A 24278-nucleotide genomic window follows, 5' to 3' on the forward strand; every position below is an offset into this window, starting at 1 on the left:
TTAGCTCCTTCTCACACAACGATGTACTTACTGTGTTTTCTGTCTCCTCTGGCACATAAAATTTTACATCTCCCGTGAGGGCCAGAGTTTTTTCTTACAGTTTTGTTCAAAGTTTACCCCAGTATGCAAAACTATGACTGCACAGAGTAAATATTTGTTGAATAAGTGAGCAAAAGAGTCTCTCACATCTTTTGCCTCATGTAAAGTAAGAAAATAAAGTTACTTTTGTGGCTAATCAAGGTGACAGTCACATAAGAATCACATTTAAAACAAGTGCTGATACCGCTGGTCTGGGCAGCGCACCTGCAGACCCCCGACAACCTGCCGCAGAGGTCGCCTGCAGACCCCCAACAACCTGCCGCAGAGGTCGCCTGCAGACCCCTGACAACCTGCCGCAGAGGTCACCTGCAGACCCACGACAACCTGCCGCAGAGGTCACCTGCAGACCGCACACGTTCTTCTCAGTCCCACACGCGGTGCTTCTTGACAAGTCCAAACTTGACCACATTTTGATCCCGTTCGTCCTTCTGACTCATGCTGTTACTGCCACGTCCTTCATTCGATGCTTATCAAATCCAACCGCACCACGGCTTAGCGGAGTCAGCGTGCATTCAGATCTGCTGCGAATCACCATTTTAATTGCGTTCCATTCCTTCTGAATCTCTGAGCTTCGTATTTATTTTCTGCATCTTTTTCTTCTGCCTTAAAAATATCTTTTACTGTTTTCTTTTGTGTAGGCCTGCTGGTGGCAATTCGTGTTTATTTACCTAAAAATGTCTATTTACCTTTGTTTTGAGAGATTTGCCCTGGATAGAGAACTTCAGATTGGCAGGTATTTTCCTCCAGACAGAGATGCTCTGGTTCCACTGGCTGCTGGTCTTTGTCATTTCACTGAGCAGCTGGCCGCCAGCCTAACTGCCGGTCCTCTGAAGACGGCACTTTTCCTCGGCTCCTTTTAAGGCTCCCCACTTCCATCTGATTTCCAGCAGGTTGACTTGGTGTCCAGGTATGACCGCCCCACTACCAGGAGGAGGTCACAGGGGAGGAAATCGGGGTGCACAGGACCTTTAACCCATCACAGGCCTGGCCAGTATCTGCATGCACAGCTTCCTAGATGTCCTCCACTCACACAGAGAGTACGCAGAGTTGCCAAGGACATTTAAGGTGCAAGCAGTCCACCCCCTTATAGCGACGTGCCTTGGTTTCCTGCCAGCCTTACACTGTTGGTTCACTTTGCACATATGTACGGCCCATAGTCCGACCCCCAGTCCCCTCGCTCCAGATGCAGTGGCGCAGGTGAGTTTTCACAGCACGTTTAAGATAACTAGGTCTTAGCACATAACACTCCTTATTTGTCTAGACTCGGTGTACTTCCATAAAATGGTGCTGTGAGAAGGCAGGCCCAAGGTCAGGGTCTCAGGCAGGCTAGGTCTGCTCAGAGTTGAAGGGTGGACATTAAATCTGTAACCACGCTGCAGATTGCGAGTCATTTATTCTCCGAGATACAAAGACTTACTGGATCTCTGCTTTGATGTCCTTCATCAATTTTGTAAAGTTCTTAACAACTTTTCTAATATTTGCTTCAGCAGGATTATTTCTCATTTCTCCCTTTAGGTTGCCCATTGAATATACTAATCTTTCTTACTTCATCCGCTATTTCTTTTCTATATTTTTTCATCACTTTGTCTCTTCATACTTCCTTCAGTATATCTTCTTCCAACTTACCTAACAAGTTCATTAATTCTGTTTTCAACAGTCTTATCTTCCAGTCATCCTATCCAGAATTCCTAATCTGGTAATTATATATTTTCAGTTCCAGAATTTTCATTTTTAAAAGTTCCTAGTTCCCAGTTTTCATTTTCAGAATTGTCTTTAATCACGTCAGCATGGATGATTTCCGGCTTTGTCTGATCCCTCTGATATCCAGAGATGCTGTGATTCTGGTTCTACTGTCCACTGCTTTTGCTGGATTTATTCATGTTGTCTTACTTTTTCCTATGTCTGTTTTTTAATTGTGCCTTAGTTACTGCCTTTGTAATTTTGAAAATAAAATAAACGAAAGCCTCAGGTAATGTCCTACGGATCTTTCAGGGAGGATTTAACTGGGCATCCTGCGGACACCAGCGATCCAGGTTCGCCTCCCTGTAATTACAGGACTGATGTGATTAGAAGTTGAGGTGCCATTTCTGTTAGGGCGGATCTGCTGCTGATTCACCGTCGTCTGCAGCCCGGGGGAGCCTAACCCAAAAGAGCGAGCCAGTACAGAGTCCCCGCCTCTCTGAAGCCCCCACGGGTACCCTCGACCACTGGCGAATGCTCCCAGGCGACCAGTCTGCCCAAAAGGCAGGCTCACATTCCTAGGCTGGTGATTCTTTCCTATTTTGTTTACTTTCCCATTTTTCAAACAGCTTTTTGGTTTTTATAATACACACACTTGGCCCAACTTTGCTAGTTCTACTTCGAGGGAGGACTGGTCCAAACTGCTCAGTCTGTCATTACCAAAACTAGAAATTGAGAGAGAGAACTTTAAATAAGGTATCAGCAGACTGTATCTTATTAAAGTTAAACTGTATCTGGAACTCAGGTATCTTAAAGTACCCAACAACAAGAATTTTTTTCCATCAAAAATAAAACCAAGCAAGCAAGCACCTAAAAAGCTATTTTTAGAAAGATGACATTAAAGAACAATGGTTATGAAAATCAGAATAAATCATTTCTCCATCATAACTTATTAGAAAGCTTGTACTCTACAGTGCACGAGTAAGTGACGACTTTGGGAAAACATTTTTTGCGAACAAGAAGTGCAACTTTCCTGTTAAGAAATTAAATGTTTAAATATTCCTGTGTAATGGTATTTTGTAAAGAATAATTTGGCCAGAAATGGTATTTAATTAGTTGTGTGTATAGACCACTCCCCTCCAGCCACATCGAAACTACTTCCTCCTAATGCGGTATCAGGTCCAGCTGAACCTCTACTGAGCACACGCTGCGTGTGGTCACGGAGGGAAGAAGGAAGCAGTGTACACCCTGGGGACTGGAGAGGCAGTGTGACGGGGCCGCACCCGCGGCACACGCAGTGCTCTGGGCGCCCGGGAGAAACACCGCGCCAGCACGCCACTGCACCGGGAGCGACACTTCAATGACTAAGACGCCTGTTTCCTTCTCTGACGCAAGGCTGAGCAAAAAAGAAAATGCACGTCACGATCACTTTACATTTTAAACTTTAAAAACTCATCTGTGCACACACAGACATAAAGCATCGTATCAGACACAGCGGTGAGAAAACCACTGGAAACTCACCCCGTCCGGCAGCGCCCTCCAGCACACGGCACTGACAAATTCGTTCGTGTCGTCTTCTTTCCGGTCTTTGTCGAGAACGCTTTTGACTGTATCAAACTTGAAGGTTAACAAAGTCTTAGAAAGTCCTTTATAGTACAGGTACAGAGAGTTGTTCTCACTTCCTGAAAAATAACACAACACTTCTTCAGAGTGAGACAACTCAGAATTAGGGCAGCACATTCATAAGGTGATTTATCACTGTTTAACCTCAGAGGCTTACAATCCTTTATGGTTCAATCTGAAAGACCAGAGTCCAGGATTTCTTGAGAATCATGTCAGAAAAGAATTCACATAAAAAAGCTATCTATACCTTACTAAAGAAATAATCATTGCTAAATGATACAATAACATTGGTAATTTCAGGCTGAGATTACCATATAAAAATCATTTCTAGGGAAGGTCTAGAGAAAAACTTAAAAATTGTTACTACTGCATGAATCTTTCATTATATTTAGAATGATTTCATCTAGAGAGAAAAAAGAAAGTTATTGCACCTACAGAGGTAAATTTTAATAACCTACAAAACTTATTTCTCACTCCCCAATGAAGGCCCTGCCCTGTCAGTGAGTGGCCCAGAAATCTGTATTGCTGAGCGTCTATGGGAAGTAGTAATTAGGCAGAGACTTGTTTCGGCTGGGCTCACTCAACAACGGCCAAGTCACTTGAAGGTACCAATGAAAGTTCGTATGTTCAGGCATTAGATACGTGTATCTAATGATGTATCATTTGAACAATACTAAATTTGATTTTTCTACTTCTGATTAGAAAATGTATAAATTATCAACAATAAAAAGTCCCCAGATTAGCAGATCAAGACTACCCACACAGACTGCTAAATGAAGAAACCATTTTACAGGGGAAAATGAATACCAAGCTGGAGAAGACAAGTAATGTCTCCAAAGTCAGGATATTAGCAGAAATGTTTTCTGTCTTTTACGGAGCATGTATACATGTCACGGTGGAGAACGACCAAGCACGTATGCGCCAGCCTCACAGCACGGCACGGGGTCAGGGTCTGTCAGGGTCCGCAGAGAAGGGCAGGGACTGACGCGGTGCAATCCAGGAAGCTCAACCTGCTGCCTTTGAGTGCGCGGGTTGTTTCCTGACCTCGCAGGCGAGTTCCACCGAAAGCCCTGTCAGTGACAGACGCCTGTGGAAAAGTCTAGGAAGAGACGGCTTCCTTACCACAGGCTATGTAATCCCCGTTGGAAGCGAGGCCCACGAAGTTCTTCTCGTTGATGTGGCCCTTGAAGGACCGCAGACAGTACGGCTTCCCAACATTCCACAGCTTCAGCTGGCTGTCTGTCGAGCTGCGGTGAACACACAGAGCTACAGCATTTCAGATTTCATGGCGTGAAACCCATCACTACTAATTAGAGGCGATCAGTTTGGTGGTTCAGAATGCAGAATCTGGAGCAGGACTGAGTCAGAACGCTCGTATGCCATTAATTTGGTTTTGACCTTGGGGAAGTGATATAACCTCTCTGCTTTAAGTTTTATTCATCAGTTAAATGTGGAGTGTAATGATTCCTTCCTCACAGAGTCAGGTGAGTCTTATGATAAAATATTTTGAAAACTGAATCATTTAAAAATGCTTTCAGTAGTATCTGGACATTAATAAACGTTAGTCATTGGTAACCATCAAATGAGAAAGCTGTATTGGGAGTTGTGCTAATTTCACGAATGGGATTGTTCTATTTGCTTGGTTCACTTTTCACCTGTTGAATGGCATTGGTACACTGAATATAAACCATTTTCACAGCTCAGTTCTACCCTCAGGGGTGGAATCAGGGGTGTCCAACCTGCGGCCCGCAGGCCGCATGCAGCCCGGGATGACTGTGAATGAGGACCCACACAAAGTAACAAATTTACTTAAAACACCATGAGATTTTGTGATCACATGTCACAGTGTATTAAGTGTGTGGCCCAGAGACACCAAAAGGCTGGGCCTCCCTGCAAATGGTTGAATGGTCTACATAAGCAGGTCATCTTACTGAAATAATATGCAAAAGTAGTTACTGACCCCCCAAAAAGGACCAAATATAAAAATCACTGGTAATTCTATCATATAAAGATAGTCTAGGGACTTAAATAAAGCTACATGTTTTGTTTTTCTCTTTTTGTTACAAAAACTGGGTCATACCATACATATTATTTTGTAAATTGCTTCTCCATTCATTAATTTGTGTTACATTTTTTCTGTAAAATAAATCATTTCTGCATCTTTACCAATGACTGTGTAACAAATCATCTTTTCTCTTACTCTAACATTCATTCAATAAAGCACCATAACGGTTGTATATACATATTTTATTTAAAGATTCACAACAAAATTAGTACTGTTATTTACTCCATTTAGAGATGAGGAAACAGATGAGAAGGCTGGAGGCATTTTCAAGGTCCCAGAGCTAGTAATTAGTAGAGAGCCAAGACTGAATGTGTCTTATCTCGGAGGCCAAACCCCAAACTCCTGAAATACTTCTCTATTGCTTACCATTTTTTCAACATAACATCTGCTCTTAGGTATTTATATTATTTTTTAAAAATTTTCTGCTTAACAGTATTGTTCTGAATATCCTTTACATGCATATATATTTTATAATTATCCAAGAATTCAGAGGTTATAGCAATATGTATATTTTAACCTTACTTTTTAATATTTCCAAATATACTTATGAATGATTTTGTTCTAAATACTTCTAAACTTCAGTATGTCCAAGAGAAAAATCACCTTGATTTATAAAAACTAAGAAGAATAAAAAACTGGTTTAAACACAGACATATTCACATCAATAAGGTCAACTGAAACTTCCAGTATATACAACTAACTGTACGTATACTTTAACTAGTTGAAATAAACTGATTTGACATTTATAAATCTGAAATTAAAGAAAAATATATCTACTATATTTAAATCTGAACAAAATTTTAATTATTTACTGCCTGTCCTCACTCCTAATGCTGAGATACTTTTTGTCGGATTCCCACTTGGCTTAGATGTGTGAACGAATGACCAACACCGCCTCCCTCTGTGAAGCTTGGTTCCCATTTTCTTTGGTTCCCTTTTTTGTAACTCAATTCAAATCACCAAGTTCTTATCTTGGGCAACCAGCATGAAGGTAGATGTGGTAGGGAATACCAAGTCTGAGGACCTGGCAATAATGTCCTAAGAGAGATATGAAACTAAGTGAAAAAAAGAAAACAACTTATCATTTAGCTTGAGAAGAAAAAAAAAAAAGAGGGAAATTAGGAGCGAGCGTTTACTAGGGTATGAAATGGCTGGTAGAAAGAAGGGACCACCTCTGTTAGCAGCAAGGCTTTGTCAACAATATTTTGGCCACTGAGACTTATTTACCTGGTTGACATCTTGTTACCTTTAAACAAAATAAAAGACAACTAAAAGCTGTATGTTATGACTCTCTAGGTCAGAAGTCTCTATGTGTTGGGTATAAGCACTCATAGTTGGAAAGTTCTCTCCAAAACACATGTAAAACTCACCATGAAATCATAGGGAGGTCAAGAAACATGGAATCATAAAAGTCAACCAAATATTACTTAAAACCAAAAGTCACACTAGAGTTGACTTATAAATATAACACTTCTCATTCTATTCCTTCAACTATGTTGTCTCTCACTTAATGGGAAAACGGTGTCTGAAACTCAGTCTGAAGTTCAAATATTTAAGGGGATGACATTAAAAATTAGTGTAATCAGGGTTTTAATCACACAACATATTAAAGTGAGTAATACAGATCAGAATATGCACGTATTTTAATTAGACGAGTTATACAAACTACTACTTAAGAAGAAGTGCGTACACCCCTGGGGACACCAGGACATGGTAGAGGCGGACACAGCTCCACGTCAAGTTCAACCCCTGAAGAGAGTAATACTCACGCAGAGACAATTTCCTCACCGCTCACAAACTTTGCGTAAGAAACTGCCTTCCGGTGCCCTTTGAATACCATGATGGGCTGTTTAGTGTTACGAAGGTCATAGTAGTGGACACAGTGATCTAAAACAGAACAAAACAGAACAGAAAAATGTCGTAAATGGAGAAAAGGGAAGCCAAGCTAATGTTAACTGCTTTGGGTGTTTTTCTCAAATATTTCAGTCAATGTCAACCTGTAATAGCCAGAAAATGAAGGACTATGACTTCTTTTCAAAGATATAAATGGTATAATGGTTTCCCCCGCGAATCCAGGAAAACATGGCTGCATCACAAAATGCAAACGCACACACATTCCCTATGATCCTGGTCCAGAAACAGCAGTGCGGGTTCAAAGTAACTGGAAATTCAAAAATGAGTCTCTAAATTTTATGGCTTTATTAAAAGGTAATTTCATATTCTGGGCTTCTGGCTAAACATAATGCTATCTAATTTTACTTCCCACATTTGCTTTTCCCAATACACTTTTATGAGAGACACTGTGCACATAATAAAAACTGTAAGTATAAAATTCCTGACGTTCACTAAATTTAATGAACATTTTCCCCATCCAGCGAGACCCCATAGGCCCATTCATCACCTACCGCACTAGGCAATCACTGCATCTACCTGTGTATCAATACACCTCGTCTGGACAATCGGTACAAATGGAACCCGCACGACAGCGGCTCCCCCATGTGGTTTCTTACACCTCACGTGCTTTTTCTAGCTCACCCATGTTTTAACATGTGTCAGCAGTTCATTCCTTTTTATTGCTGATGAGCATCCTCTGGCTGGATCTACCACATTTCGTCTGTGCACCTACCAGTGAGATGTTTTCTTTTTTTATTATCATTAATAATGCCACTAAGAACAATCGCATCGAAGTCTTTGTGTGGACACACATTCAGGTCTTGGGTAGGTACTTATGAAAGTGTAATCACTGGGAAATGCGATAGTTTTGTGTTTAACTTTTAAAGAAACTGACAAACTGCTGACTGTCCCATTTCACATTCCTACTAGCATTACAAGGTGGGTTTGTTCCACTGGGCAGACTACACTTTGAGGGGCAAGGCTAGAGTGTATCTGTCATTTGCTTCATTACCTGGAAGAGTTCCTCACGTATTCTGTACAGCAATACTAAGCCATACATATGTTGTAAATATCTCCCCCCAATTAATGACTTAAAAAATTATTTCTTTCAGGTATTATTTGATGAACAAAGGTCTTAAATTTTATAACAGCCAAATGTATCTAGCCTTCATCTATAGTTTATAGTTTCTGCATCTTCAGGTGTCCCCTGCTAAAAGATGATGAAGATGCTTGCTCTCGTCTTGTGCCGCTCACCTGGATCTGGTTTGGTATATTTCACGAGGCAGAATGACAGTGTCATTTTCCTGCACCAACTTTCCGAAAATTCCATATTTTCCGAGCTTCTAGGCAATATAATCTCTGTCAGCTATCTACTCCTCTGTCCAAATAAAGCTGCTGCATGTACTTTTTCTTATCCTTGTTTTACATGTATCTCTTACAGAGAGTGTAGTATTGCATTTTGAACATTTTAACTAGTCTGTTAATCCTTGCCTTTAGATGTGTGAACTAATGACACACAGAACTAATGACCATCTCTCATTTGGACCCATTAACCCATTTCCATTTCCGATTACTTAGATATATTTGAATTTCTGTCAATGAGCTATTTTCATTTTTTTAATTATCCTAAGTTTTCTATGCTTCCCCCTACCTTTCCTTTCTTGCTTGTTTTTAGATAAGTCAAATATTTTACTGTCCCTGCCCCTTAACCAAATAACAAGTTTGGATTTTGTACTTTGGTTCTGTTATTTTAATGGTGTCACTTGAGATTTTATCATGCACTTCATACTTCCCAAGTGTTTGTACTGATTATTCAATTTAGTTTCAAAAATGAATAATGATTATTTCTGTAATAAAAGATACCTGACTTAAAAATATCTCTGCATGTAATACAAATATAAAATTTCTTGTGAAGCTCATTGTTTAAAGATCTAGCTAGTGGGCTAATTATGGGCTGGAAGGCAAGACACATAAGTAAATGAAGGATTTACTGGGTGCTTCAAAGTTGTTTCTAGATTCTAGCACTATAACAAGTATATTTTATTTATGATAAAGTAATAGACTAATTTGTTTTTTAAATACTGGCTTTATGCATGCCATTTCCTTTATTCAAATTACTTGGAAACTTGAAAATAAAATGTCTTTGATAGTCATCTCCTCCTATTATCTATGGAAGTCTAGATAACTGAAATGCATGCTCGTGGATGTTACGACACGAATCAAGATTTATTAAATAAATATTCAGACATTCAATTTATTTAAATGTTAAAGAAAAGACTTCATCCCCACTGGCAACCACTGTATAAAAGGCACGGCTGATTTATAAACCTAACGAACCTAAAATGTTTCCCATTCCTTAGACAAGACAGGAAAATACAGTAAATGTCACCTGGGGCAACTACATGTCTACCTCACCCAGTTCCTCCATGTTAACTCCATAACATGAAATAAATTAGATTTCATAGCCGCTTAACCTAGACTAGGTTCTCAAGTTGAAAGGAATTAATTATATTTTGGTGACAGGGGTGTTGGGGGAGCAGGGAGAAGAGTAGAAGCTAGTCCAGGAACACTTCAGAGATCTGAAAATATTCCAGGTTTGTGTGTTTCATATCGTGTAAACAGTCATCTTTCAAATCCACTCCAAAAATACTCATTGGTCTCCTCCACAAGAAATACTGTCTACCTACGGAAACACACCTGTAAAACTATGCAGTACCTTTGAGGAGACAGTTTAATCGTGTTTGGTCACGAGAACTTAAGCTTTATCTGTAACATATGAGAGCTGAGAATGAGGATCTAGTCTTCTACTATCTGTGTAAGCAAATGCAAACAATTTCAATGTAGATAATTTTTTTAAAGCTGCATATGTAAGATAGCCTCAGATAGCTTTACTGAGAATCAAGAAATCTTTATAGGAAATGAAGCTTTATAAGATTCTGTTGAGTGAAAACGTTCAGAGAGGAATCGCCATGAGAGGCGTAGATGGAACAATGAGGCTGCTCGTGCAGGGCCCAGAACAGAAAGCAAAACACTTTCTCATTCTTCGGGCAACGAGAAGCCACTGAAAGGGTTCGAGTAAGGGGAGTAACACAGTACCAATATTTAAAAAGAGATTTAATCAACAACAAAAACCCCGAACCCGAAAAGGTTAATTCTTTCTTCTGAAGCCCAAGAGTTATCATGTGCCAAATCACAAAAACTAGAACGGACTGAAAATGGGAAAAGACATGGTGTTTAAGTGTATGGCCTGATTTAGTTCACTGAGAGTAACAATTCGCAGTAGCCAGAACAAAAATGTTTACGGATAACAGTGTTCAGTAGAATATTTTAGAATTCCTGTTTGTTCTAGTAACATTATTCCTTCCCGATGAATATGTATTACCATAAATGACAGTCCTCAGTAAGAGCAACAGTAATTTTATCTTTGATTTCCATCACTAATTCCTGGGGGGGAGAACTATTATAATTTTAAAGAGAACACTTTAAGAGTACCCATATTTCCTATCTGTTATACTAATTAGAATTTTTAAAATTGCAATATGGTTCAAGTTAGCACGCAAGCGACTCTAATATTTTATTAAAACCACAGATGGCTAGAGTTCTATTTACTTTCGTCTTACAATGCTCTCCCAAACTGGCTTTAAAGAAGATACTTGGAGAAAAGATAATTTTCCTATACCTTTTCCTACACAGTCAGAATATGTCCTTGCTAAACAAGTAACAGACAATTAATAAACACTTCCACCCTTACGTTAAAAATGTTATCTTCTTTTTTCGTAAAAGCATGTTTTGGATAATCTCAGGACTTAGGAATAGATTTTAAAAGGTTTAAAATGAAATTTAAAGCCTTTTTCTCAATATAATCAGAAGAAGGTAGTTTAAAATCCCTGATCTATTATTTTCAAGGGGACCATAAATTTAGGACTTGATATTTTAATGGAAATGCTTGTGAATTTTTAGTCTACTTTGGGAAACTTCTCAAGGTGTAAGCTCCAGTAAAAAATAAAACAAAACCAAAAAAATCAACAACAAAAAAAGGTTCATTAGGCATCATTTTATGACAAAAGGTGAAAAGAGCAAGATAATGAAGTAAAAGTACAGAAAACGAGATCCATTGTTCGCTAAGGAAATGTAAGCTGTAAATGAAGACACAGACAGGCAGGGCAGCTGAGAATCAGCTTGAGAACCAGCCACCCACGTGGGCACCCCCCGAGGGGTCTGCACAGTAGGAAGTCAAAAGGTAATTGATAGGCAGCTCACACACTGATTATCTATTTCTCATCATTCCAGAAGCCATGTTTCACAATGTACAACCCACTCCCAATGTCAAATTCATTATTACAAATGGTATTTAATAAGCAACCTCATGATTATGACTTCGTACTGCTCTCAGTGGTAAAATAAACAATATGGTTTGAAGGACGTTTTATAGCTTAAAAGAAACATTTAGGTAATAGTCTGTATTTTTAAAAATGTTTCAATTCTACATGAAGACGATTCAACAGCAGTCTTTGTTTTCTAGCAGTAACTTGTAATTAAAGGCATGTTTTAGCCAGTGCAAGGTACAATGAACAGCAGTGAATGAAGTAAGGACTACCACCTTCTTAAGGCCTGCTCTGGTAGTAACCCCTATTTCAACGCCTCAAAATAAGTCACTAGAGTTTGAAAAAAATTATCCTACTTTTTAAAAATTCTGTAGCAAAAATTTCTTTGCTATTATTATTTTTTAAAAATTTTATTTGTTTACTTTTGGGAAAAGGGGAAGGGAAGGAGAAAGAGAAGAAGAAAAACATGAGTATTTGAGACACACTGATCAGCTGCCTCTTGCACACCCCCAACTGGAGATCTGGCCCGCAGCCCAGGCATGTGCCCTGCCTGGGAATCGAACCAGAAACCTTTTGGTTTGCAGGTCGGCAGTGAATCCAGCGAGCCACACCAACCGGGGCTCTTTGCTATTATTGTGATAGTAAACATTTCATGAGCACTCTCGATGTGAGCAAGGGCTCCATGATACAAGACTTTACGCGTTTTGTTCACTGTCCCTAGGTGGGTAATTGTGCATCATAGGCACTCAACAAATGACTGAAGTGATTAATTTGTTTCCTTTAATTAAAAAAGAAAGATTCCAGCCCTGGCTGGCATAGCTCAGTGGCTTGAGCGCGGGCCTGTGAACCACACGATCGCGGTTCAATTCCCAGTCAAGGCACATGCCTGGGTTGCAGGCCAGTTCTTGGCAGGGGACCCATGAAAGGCAACCACACACTGATGTTTCTCTCCTCTCCTTCCTTTCCCCTCTAAAAATAAATAAATAAAATCTTAAAAAATATATTTTTAAAAAATTTAAAAAAAAAGAAAGATTCCTGTCTTAATGGCTTAAACATCACTATGACCTAAGTTTGTGAATCAGCATTAATTCACACAGTCTAAGACTTAGAGGACCAATGACCAAAATAATCACCAACCCACCTTTATGTACTGAACTTGGTGACAAAAGACTGAGATGAAGGCACAGCAACACATGAGTAATGGGGGCATAATGCATTCTTCTACTTTAGAGTCCAACAACAAAAACACAATTTAGACCTATAGAATTGTTGGTTTTTAAAATGCCCTTTCATCTTAGATGTGATACTCAACCAATATCAAAAGAAGACACATCTGCTTGCATGTTTTACCTGCACAGCCGAAAGCCAAATGGTACCTGGAGGAGGGGCTGAACTTAACACAGCACACGTTAGCCTTCGCCTCGATGCTTGCCACCGAGTTGTCCAGGTTGGTAGACCACAGCTTCACTAAGAAAAGAGGACAAGAAAACACACAGAAAGAGTAAACAATACGTGAGCAAATGCTTCTGTTACCTAGGAAGTTTGCCTACTGCTACAGCTGTGTTTTTGTGCTAAAGCATTTTGGTTTCCTAGGACCAAAAATGTTTAAACAGAACAACTCGGGGACAGAACAGTGAATTGAAACCAAGAGAGCCTAGTTTTAAGGTCAGAAAACAACACAGAGGTAAGCTCATTCTACAACTAAAGCCCATAACTAAGTCCATCCCAGTGACCTGCGCGGAGATTTGCAATGATTAGGGAGCGGAAAGCTGATGATCAGAGCAGGTCAGACCTGACAGCACATGCAGAAAGGTGAGCAGTTGACCTGGAAGGTCCTAGAGCGACCACCTTGCCATTTTTAACGAAAATGTCTTACTAGACACTAGAATCACGTGTAAAATATATTTTCAGGATACAGGTCACAATCCTGGTCAAAATCATAATAGAATTAACAACAGACACTATAATTCAATATAATTCAGAATGCAAAGATGTCTAAATGTTTCAGGAAAAAAAGTTGATTCGATGGCGTATATATAAAGAAATTGGTTACAAAAATGTCACCATTTGGCATGAATCCAGCAAAGATTATAATAAAGATGCAATATATTCATTTTTCTTTCATTCCAAAACAGATGTAGATTTGGGGGTTCGGGTTATTTTTTGAACAGTCAGTAAGCACAAAGGGTTAGTGCAAGTTTCAGCACATATCTGCATCTCTGACAGTAAAGAGAATAAAGGATATGGGGGGGGAGAAAAGGTGATTCGAACGGTACCTTTTGCATCATCAGAGCCTGAGGCCAAGAGTTTAGGGTCCATCAAATTAAAGTCAACACTCCAACACCTCTTCTCATGCTCCTGTAGAAGGTGTGGAAGGAAGACAAAATGGTCTCAGAGAGAACACAGATTTTAAAATAAAGAAAGCAAGAAAACAAAACAAAACAATACAAAAAACCACTTGATATCAATTTACTGCTATGGTGGGGGGAAGAGAATAGCCTACTGAAACAAAAGACACGCAAAGTAGTTCCAAACATTTTATATATCATATATGTTTACTAAAATGGGATACATTCTGCAAATGCAAAAGTTTGGGAAGATGATTCTGAAAGTTTTATTTAATTTTACATTGGTATAAAAAATGCTAAATAGTGACTTTAAGTTATTCATTATAAAGCATATGAAGCTTTACAATTAAGAAGAAAGCAAAAATGTGATTCTTAAAACAAATAATAGTATCTTTACTTACCTGATAGACCTTTGACCTCTGTCCTGTGAACCCATCCCATAGGATGACGGTACCTTCATAGTCACTGCTTGCTAACAGGTTCTTATGGTAACTACTCCAACTGATACAGCTGAACAAAACACATATATTTAAATCTCACTTTATGTAAAAATACATAACAATGGACAAAGGATTTTGATGTGTCTAGAAAGATTAGAACCCTTTGAAATGTTCTAGAAAGAAATCTATCAATTAATTCCCAGAGTTTTCTATTGAAACTACCGAGTAATAACCAGTGGTACCACTTTTCACCCCATTGCTATCTGGAAGGTGGATATGAGCCTAAGGCTGCCACGGGCTGCCTTTGATACTGGGAGGAAAGTATACCTCTGGATGAAGCTAACAGAGATTGGAGGGGCACAAAGCCTGCTGGGGCAGAATGCCAGAGACTGAGTCAGATTGTTTAGGCCCCTGAATCCAGTTGTGCCAAACCACAAAAGCCAGTAAACTAGTTTAAACTGAGCTTCACTTTACATCCAAAAAACATCTTAACCAACAGAATCTTATGACTGAAATTCCAATTAAAGTCATTTAACAGCGAGAATTAAAGTTTTAACATTCATAGTTTCTGCTCCTCTCAAGCACTCCAAAACTGAGAATGCAACATCTAAAAATGTACGGTTTTGCTGAGACACAGATGTGAATCGTGCAATTAGTAAAGCATATAGCACATTAAGGAACCCACTTTGAAAGCAATTAACCTAGATGACTTCCAAGCATATGAACATAATAAAACCTTTTGCTCTCCACTAGTTGCATTCATGCTGAATTTCAGAGATTGGATGAATTAATTTGCATGTTTAAATATATTTACTTGAATTTCTGGGTGAAATTATATGGAACAGTTAAAAGCTAAATTGGATTTAGATAGACCCGAGCTCAAATCCAGACCTGCTGCTGACTAGCTGTGGCTTTGGGTAATTTACCTCACTTTCACTCTAGCTCCAAACTGGTTTTAGGCGTGCTTACATACAGATTCTTTCAGTCCCAAGTCCACAACGTCCTGCCTTATAAAGCATCTGCCATTCACTCCAAGGTGCTTAAAGTACTGCCATATTTTCACATGTGTCAAGACAGAAGGGGTAAACTTTCTAATCCAAAATTTCAATACAGTAACATCTACTATGAATTCTTGATATGGGCCATGTGTTATATGCTGAGTGTATTATGTGGCTTTATTTAAAGCACAACTGTAGAAAATGGGCATTACTCTTATGGGCTCTATTTTATAAAAGAGGAGCATGAAATGGTTAAGAGCACATATTTTTGAACCAAACTACTGTCTGATGCCTGGCTCCTCCAGAGACGAGCTGGCTAAACTGAAGCAAGTTTATTAACTTCTCTGTGTTTTAGCTTCCTTATGTATAAAACAGGCAATAAAAGTAACTATCTCATAGGTCTGCTTGGGACAATGCTTGCCACGTAAGAAGTATTCAATAAAGTTGTATCTCCTACACGTCACATTCTTTCCACTTAGGACATAAACTATAATGGGTTTTTAATGGTAAGCGCCACTGATAAATGAGCAGCTCACAAATTACGAAGTCCATCATTTTCATGAATGAATTAGAACACAAAAAGGAAAGCTACAACAAACAAATTATATCAAGACCGCAATACTTGATACATTATTAACTTTGTTAAACACACACACACTCTATGTGTCATTCACTCGGATAAAAAAGGCACAAGGACGACTGGGAAACCTTCAGGGTCCTAAACAATCTACCATTAGATGATTCTCTTACATCACTCCCTTGTGAGCCAGTGTCCATGAACTGGCTTAGGAAGATTATTTAAAAATGCAGATTCCAGGATTCCTCTAAGATTTGCGGGTTGCAAATCAAAAACAGAACCCCGTTCCTGGACTTTAAACAGTATTCCAAGTGTGAGTACTGTTAACAATGTAGTATTTCACTGTACTAACTATGAACTCTAACCCCTAGAACATGAAATTTAAGTATTATGCCCTGAATGAAAAGAAGCAGAATATTCTTGTAAAAAGACTTCCTAAACTGTAAACGATTATAATATTTAGAGATGTGCATGTCAGGGAGAAATTACTGACTTCCAGACACCGTTCACAGGCCAGCTACAGTAATCCTTTTTCCCACACCTCATGAAAGGCCACCTACAACACGGATCTTTCACTTGATTTCATGAAAAAAAAAATGGCTTTCATTTGACAAACTGAAAAATGATAACCACAGGAGAAAAGCAACCAACATCTATAAAAAAAGATACTCCGATGCATCCTCTGTAGGTAATAATAGCAAGGAGTTTCACAGAAAAGTAAAATAACAAACTCATCCTACCTACCATATTTGGCTGTGGATAACGTGTATTTTTTTGCCCAAATTTTTGAGGGAAAAATAAGGACGCACCTTATACATGGGTAGTACTTATTCTGTATCTATATAAGTGTTTTTAAATTCTTTTATTTAGGCTTATGTGTTAAAGTGTAACTCTAGAAAGCAGTAATGATATCTATATGCAAAATAATCCCCTGGAATATGATAATACAAAATACAAGTATCTAAATATAAATAAATAAATAAATAAATAAATAAATAAATAAATAATGAACTTATTAACAAATTAAAACACAAGATTTTTCCCCGCTGAAACTTTGGGCCCAAAACGTGTGTGTACATTATACACAGGAGCGCATCATACACAGCAAAACACACTGATTATAAGAACCACTGTTGTATACACACTGTGTTATGCCAAGAAAATACTGTCCAGTACCTGATTTTAGAATTGCAGGTCATTTCGTTTTCAGGGTAATGAATGTCCACCGCATCCTGAATCACTGTGCCGTACTCATACACTTTGATCTTCTTTGTCACCCCGGCAATTGCAAAATAGTCACAATCCCGGTCAAACTCAATACTAGGGAGAAAAGTACACTTGGTCAGTAAGACCATTTGCCTGGCCTTGTGACGTTTACAACAGCAACTTTCCAAAATTTCTTTTTTTCTACTTCTGAAGTGATTCTGTTTGCAGGGATGAGAGACTGACTTGAAAGGCCCCCCGACTGCACTGGGCTAGGCCCCGGGTCCAGGTGAGGTTACAACCCGGGCACAAAAACCCCGAGTGGTGGCAAGACGCGCACAGCTGCCCATTCTGTGCATAGATGGCTATTTTGTCTCTGGAAACTTGTTTTTCATTTCAGGTTCAGTAATGATGAAGGAAAGATTTAATGATTTGCTGTATTAAGAATAAGTGCAAAGAGAGTCACTAATTAATCTTTCCCATAAATTGCAGCTATGTTCCCCTCCCTACTGTTTTGTGGTGATAGCAGAATTTCACAGTATTTAATATCACTCTTACAAATAAACTGGTATCCAAGAGAATTACTGAAGTAGCTTGGGGGTGGGGGTGAAAAAGAGATAAAATGCACATGAAATGGAGTCATTAAATTATCGTTACATTTCCCCGATCCACTCCTAACCCCCCAAATGTGGTCTCAGACTTGCTGACCCCCAATACAGGGTCCTTATATCACAAACAAGGGAAAAATGAAAAATCTCCCTTTTTTAGAGTTACTTAGGAATGCATCCTTCTGACTTTTATACAAGTTCTTAAACAAGCCACCCCAAAGCAAAGTGCGCCTCATGCACTTCCACAGAACTTAATCCATATCCTCAACAAAGTTGTTATATAACCAGCAAGAAACCTAAGTGACCTAAAGGAATTAAAACCAAAATAAAGCATCACATACATTATTTGTCAATGAGTTCAGCTTCGCCACAAGGCTAGAGAATATGTAAGAATTCCCACTGATCTATAATTAATTATGTAACAACAGCTAAAATTCACTATTAACCACTGTATGTATTAACTGTATGTATTCACTAACTGTAACCACTGCATGTATTAACTCATTTAATTCTCATAATAACCCCATGAGACAGGTATTATTTTTATCCACATCTCTCACACACAGAAACTGAGGATTGGAGGTGAAGTAATTTGCCCAGAGTAAGCCAGCTTACGTGGCTGAGACGGTGTGCTGATTGCACACTGCACATATCAAACACTTGTGAATGCACACACACACCCACAGGACATACTTTATGGACGGGTGCTGGTTGCACTCTGCACGTATCAAACACTTGTGAATGCACACACACACCCACAGGACACACATTATGGACGGGTGCTGGTTGCACTCTGCACGTATCAAACACTTGTGAATGCACACACACACCCACAGGACACACATTATGGATGGGGTGCTGGTTGCACTCTGCACATATCAAACACTTGTGAATGCACACACACACACACACACACACACACACACAGGACACACTTTACAGATCACCTCTGATATCCTCTCACAGAACAGTTCATGGTCAGTTAATAACTCAGTAAGAAGCTCTGTGGAGCTGATGATGAATAAGAAAAACAAGTACACATTGAAAATATTTCCCATAAAAACACGGTGAGATGAAAACTTTTCATTATAGTTTTAAATCCTTATTTATAAAAATTTCAAAGGAATTTCATTAAATGTCAGCGATTACAGAATAAATCAGCAAATGTTCCCTCCAATAAAACATGGCTAAGCAGCAATACAACAGATTTACTGGTACGACCCCCTCCCCTGAGCTGCCGCCTCGCCACGGGCCAATGGACTCTAACACAACGGGACTAAATTGATGCCAACGACTCACCTATCCCCACTTGTTCTGTACTCACAACCTCATGTCACTGAAGGAAACAGTGTTCCTGGGCCTGGGAAAGCACAGAGTTATTGGAACTGAAATCCTATTAACTTAGGACCTTCATGGGAGAACCAGTGATATTATCCCTAAATACTTTTCCTACAAATACACATGCTAATCAATCAGCAGCATTCCAAGGTTGTACCAGTAAAAGATAACATACAGCTACAGCTCTTTTTTTTTAAATAAATTTATTTATTTTTTTTGAATTAATTATGCTGTTACAGTTGTTCTATTCCCCCCTTCATTCCCCTCCACCCTGCCCCCCCAACCCCACCATTACCCCCCCTTTAGTTTATGTCCATGTGTCTCAAGTCCTTTAGGTTCTATATTTTCCATACTATTCTTGCCCCCCCCCCCCATCTATTTTCTATCTACTGTCTATGCTACTTGTTTTCTGTACCTTCTCCCCCCGTCTCCTCCTCCTACTCCCCTGTTGCTAACCCTCCTTGAGATCTTCATTTCTATGTTTCCACTCCTGATCTAGCTGTCCTTTTAGTTTGCTTTCGTTTTAGGTGTGGTTGTTAATAACTGTGAGTTTGTTGTCCTTTCACTGTTCATGTTTCTTTAACTTCTTTTTCTTAGATAAGTCCCTTTAACATTTCATATAATAAGGGCTTGGTGATGATGAACTCCTTGAATTTGGTCTTATCTGAGAAGCACCTTATCTGTCCTTCCGTTCTAAATGAAAGTTTTGCTGGGTAGAGCAATCTTGGTTGTAGGTCTTTAGATTTCATGACTTGGAATATTTCTTTCCAGCCCCTTCTTGCCTATAAGGTCTCTTTTGAGAAATCTGCTGACAGCCTGATGGGGACTCCTTTGTAGGTGATTGTCCCCTTAGCTCTTGCTGCTTCCAGGATTCTTTCCTTCATTTTAATTTTGGCTAATGTAATTATGATATGCCTTGGTGTGTTTCTTCTTGAGTCCAACTTTTTTGGTACTCTCTGAGCTTCTTGGATTTCTTGGAAGTCTATTTCCTTTGCCAGATTGGGGAAATTTTCTTTTATTATTTGTTCAAATAGTTTTTCCACTGGTGGTTGTGTCTTTCCCCCCTTCTGGTACCCCTATAATTCGGATATTGGAGCGTTTATAGATGTCCTGGAGGTTCCTAAGCTTCTCCTCATTTTTCTGAATTCTTATTTCTTCATTCCTTTCTGATTGATCATTTTTTTCTTCCTTCTGGTTCACTCCATTGATTTGAGTCCCAGTTTTTTTTTCATCTCTATGGTTTTCCTGTGGAATTCCATTCATTTCCCTTAATTTAGCCTTCATATGTTTCTCTAATTTGTGGCTATAGTCCACCAGATCTGTGAGGAAGCTGATGACCAGTGTTTTAAACTGTGCGTCTGAGAGATTTGCTATTTCTTCGTCACTTAGATTTATCTCTGGGGCTTTGAGGTCTTCCTGCAACATTTTTGGTCTGTTCTGGCCCTTTAAGTGGGAGGAGCGGCGCCTTGGACTCCCAGGTCGCTGGGTTGTGACGCTGTATGTGGGGGCGTGGTCAGAGCGGGGAAATGGCGCTGCCGCCGCCGCCGCCCGTCCAAGCGCTCACTCCCTCACCCGCGTGCAACCATGCAACCTCAGTCAACTCGCTGCCACCGCCTCCCCACTGACTCCTCCGTAGTCGCTCACCCGGTGGGCCGCTCAGTCGCTCACTAGGTCCAATCCTGGGTTTGGAACCCGTGCAACTGGATTCGCGCGTCTGGATTCCGCGCCCGGGTCGATTCCTTTGTAACCCCTCACCCGACGCCGGTTTCGCCCCTTACCGGTCGAGCCGAAGAATTTGTTGTTAGCGGACTTCCGAAAAGTTCAGTTTTCCGTGTTCTGGTTGTGTTTTCTGATGCTAATATTTAGTTGTCCCTAAACTTGGTTGTGTGAGGAGGCAGGCACATCCACCTTAAACCTCCATCTTGGCGGAAGTCTCTCCAGCTACAGCTCTTAATACACAAAAGTTTAGACACCAACTTACCAAAACAACGAAGACACTGCAAGGAAAAAAATGACATAAATAAAAATGCTTCCTGACAAAGGGACTAATTTAATGATGTAAGCCTATTATTTCTTCTGTCACTATGCCATGACACAACTCTTTGTCAACAAGGGTTATTGTTTAGCTGTTATTGGCTGATTCTCTACTCTCATCTTAAAAAATTCACTTTTTGTTTCGACTTCACCACCACTATTTCCTTATATTCTGGTTGGTTTTGCTCTTAATACATTGGGCTATTGCAGGACCTGTGCAGTATTCTTTTGTAGTATCCCAAGACATCAAGGAGGCTCTTGATAGATTGGAACAATAAGATTTTAATAGAAATACTGACCAAAAAGCATAAAGAATATTTTTTCTAGTAAATTTTGATAAAAGGGAAAAAAGACAAACAGTTGTCTTTAAAAAATATACAAGTACTTCCATATAACTGAGACTTGGCATTTAAATACTTTCAAATAATGAGTCATTTGTCTCCAATCCTGGACAGATTTACTCAGCTCTGTTCCCAAACATACACATAATTAAGCTCTAGAACATACCATTAAAGAACTCAAGTGAAAATAAGTTTTGAGCAAGCTTCTCAGATCTTATCCAAAATAGATGATCTCTTATTTCCCAATACAATATTTCAGCTGCTTTCATTATGAAATGTAAACAAAAATAATACAGAGTAACCAGCATGGCTGAAACAGAAACAAAATAAAAGCTAAACAAATTAACTAAAAACATACCTGCTCTGCAGTTAAGTTCGAGAGAACTGTAAGAAATCTTGCTTGTTTGGTGGGGGCAGGAGGAAGGGAGAAAATGGGGGACATCTGTAATACTGTCAACACCGGAAAAAATCTTGCTTATTATATAAAATGCATTTCTGCTATCCATCACCACCAGTAATTCTTAAAACAAGTGGTTTATAAAAGTTTATTACAATAATAAATTCATTTTCATAAAATTTTTAAATTTCAGCCCTGGCCGGTATAGCTCAGTGGATTGACTGAGCACGGGCCTGCAAACCAAGAGATCACCGTTCGATTCCCAGTCAGGGCACATGCCTGGGGAGCAGGCCAGTTCCCAGCAGGGGATGCACCAGAAGCAACCATACATTGATATTTCTCTCCTTCCCTTCTCTTCTAAAGATAAATAAATAAAATTAAAAAAATTTTTAATTTCAAAATACACAAACATATTTCCCTTGAATAATATTAATGGAGACTTAATTTCTTAAATTACTTTTTACTTATTTTGATATTATGCTTGTTTCAATTTTCCTCCTTTACCCCCCACCATCTCCCAACCCCTCAGACAATCTCCCCATTGCTCACGTCTATGGGCCATGTGTCTAAGTTCTCTGGCTACTCCGTTTCCTACAACGTACTTGACGTCCCCGCGGCAATTCTGTAACTGCCTATTTGTACTCCTCAATCCCCCACCTCTGCACTCACTCCCAACAGCGCCCTCCCATCTGGCAACCATCAAGCCGCTGCCCACGTCCATGATTCTGTCCCTGTTCTTGTTTGCTTAGTTTTCTTCTTTTTTAAAGATTTTATTTATTTATTGTTAGAGAGAAGGGAAGGGAAGGAGAAAGGGAGAGGAACATTGGTATGTGACTGCTTCTTGTTCGCCCCCTACTGGGGACCCAGCCTACAACCCAGGCATGTGCCCTGACTGGGAATCAAACCAGTGACCCTCTGGTTCACAGGCTGGCACTCAATCCACTGAGCCACACCCACCAGGGCTTAGTTTGTTATTTAGGTTTCTTGTAGGTAGATATGTATTTTTTGGCAATTTATTGCTCTTAGTTTTTGTCTTCTTTTTCTTACATAAATCCCTTTAACATTTCATGTAATAATGGCTTGGTGGTGATGAACTCCTTTAGTTTGTTCTTGTCTGGGAAGCTCTTTATCTGCCCTTAGATTGTATACGATGGCTTTGCTGGGTAGATCAACCTTGGCTGAAGTTCCTGCTTTTCATGACTTTGAATATTTCTTGCTTATCTCTTCTAGCCTACAAAGTTTCTGTTGAGAAATCAGCTGACAGTCTCATCGGAACTCCCCTGTAGGTGGCTATCTTCTCTTCTCTTCTCTTGCTGCTTTTAGGATGCTCCCTTTATCTTTAACATTTGGCATTTTAATTATGATGTGTCTGGGAGTGGGCCTCTCTGCACCCATCTTTTTTGGGACTCTCTGTGCTTCCTTGACTTGCATGTCTATTCCCTTCCCCAAATTAAGAAAGTTTTCTTTCATTATTTTTTCAAGTAGATTTCCAATCTCTTGATCTTTCTCTTCTCTTTCTGGCACCCCTATGATGTGAATGTTGGAGTGCTTAAAGTTGTCCCACAGGCTGCTTAGATTACCCTCTTTTGGAAATTTTTTCTTCTTGTTGTCCTGAATGTTTGTTTTTTGGTTCCTTATGTTCCAAATCACTGATTTGTGATTCTCAGCTTTATCCACTATACTGTTGTTCCCTTGTAAATTGTTCTGTATTTCAATTACGGTATCCTTTGTTTCTGACTGGATCTTTTTTATGCTGCATCCTTATAACCAGGGCTTTGAACTCTGCATCTGATGCATTGCTCATCTCCATTTCATTTAGTTCCCTTTAGAGAGAGTTCACCTGTTTTCATTTGGGCCCCCTTTCTTTGTCTCTTCATGTTGGCTGCCCCTCTGTGTTCGGTTCTATATATGAGGTGGAGCTGCTCTGACTCTGCGACTTGGTCGTGTGGCCTGATGTAGTCGGTGTCCTGCAGGGTCCGGTGGCACAGCCTCCCCCATGGCCCAACCTGGGTCTTCAAGGTGCAAATTCCATGTGGGCTGAGCACACCCTCTTCTTGTAGTTGAGCCTTGATTGCTGTTGGCAGGCCAACGGGAGAGATCTACCTAGGCCAGTCAGCTGCAAGAATTGGCTGTGACCACTGACCACTGACCACCACCATTTGTTCTCCGGGGAGAATTAGTTACACAGGAGCAGGGTGGTGGTGCTCTATAATGGTCTGTAGTTGTCCACTGGGTGTACACGCCAAGGTCAGCCCCCACCTGTGTTCTGCCTGAGGCCACCCTGCACAAACTATAAGGCAGTCTGAAAT

The 24278-nt window shown here is 39.7% G+C and overlaps 1 protein-coding gene across 3 annotated transcripts in view; it reads right to left on the bottom strand.

The window, feature by feature from the left end:
• The window catches only part of COP1 (COP1 E3 ubiquitin ligase), a 114343-nt gene that overhangs the window by 21605 nt on the left and 68460 nt on the right, over window positions 1-24278 (bottom strand). For all 3 annotated transcript variants that reach the window (XM_037145577.2, XM_037145578.2, XM_037145576.2), the window contains 7 exons: window positions 17225-17368; window positions 14435-14543; window positions 13962-14043; window positions 13036-13152; window positions 7237-7354; window positions 4525-4649; window positions 3301-3461 (listed from right to left, as the gene is read on the bottom strand). In XM_037145577.2, coding sequence (XP_037001472.1) covers window positions 3301-3461; window positions 4525-4649; window positions 7237-7354; window positions 13036-13152; window positions 13962-14043; window positions 14435-14543; window positions 17225-17368 — 856 coding nt within the window. The remainder of the gene's footprint in view (window positions 1-3300; window positions 3462-4524; window positions 4650-7236; window positions 7355-13035; window positions 13153-13961; window positions 14044-14434; window positions 14544-17224; window positions 17369-24278) is intronic.

This window comes from Artibeus jamaicensis, unplaced genomic scaffold (genome assembly GCF_021234435.1).
Source record: "Artibeus jamaicensis isolate MK-2021 breed Jamaican fruit bat unplaced genomic scaffold, CSHL_Jam_final contig_327, whole genome shotgun sequence".
Classification (NCBI taxonomy): domain Eukaryota; kingdom Metazoa; phylum Chordata; class Mammalia; order Chiroptera; family Phyllostomidae; genus Artibeus; species Artibeus jamaicensis.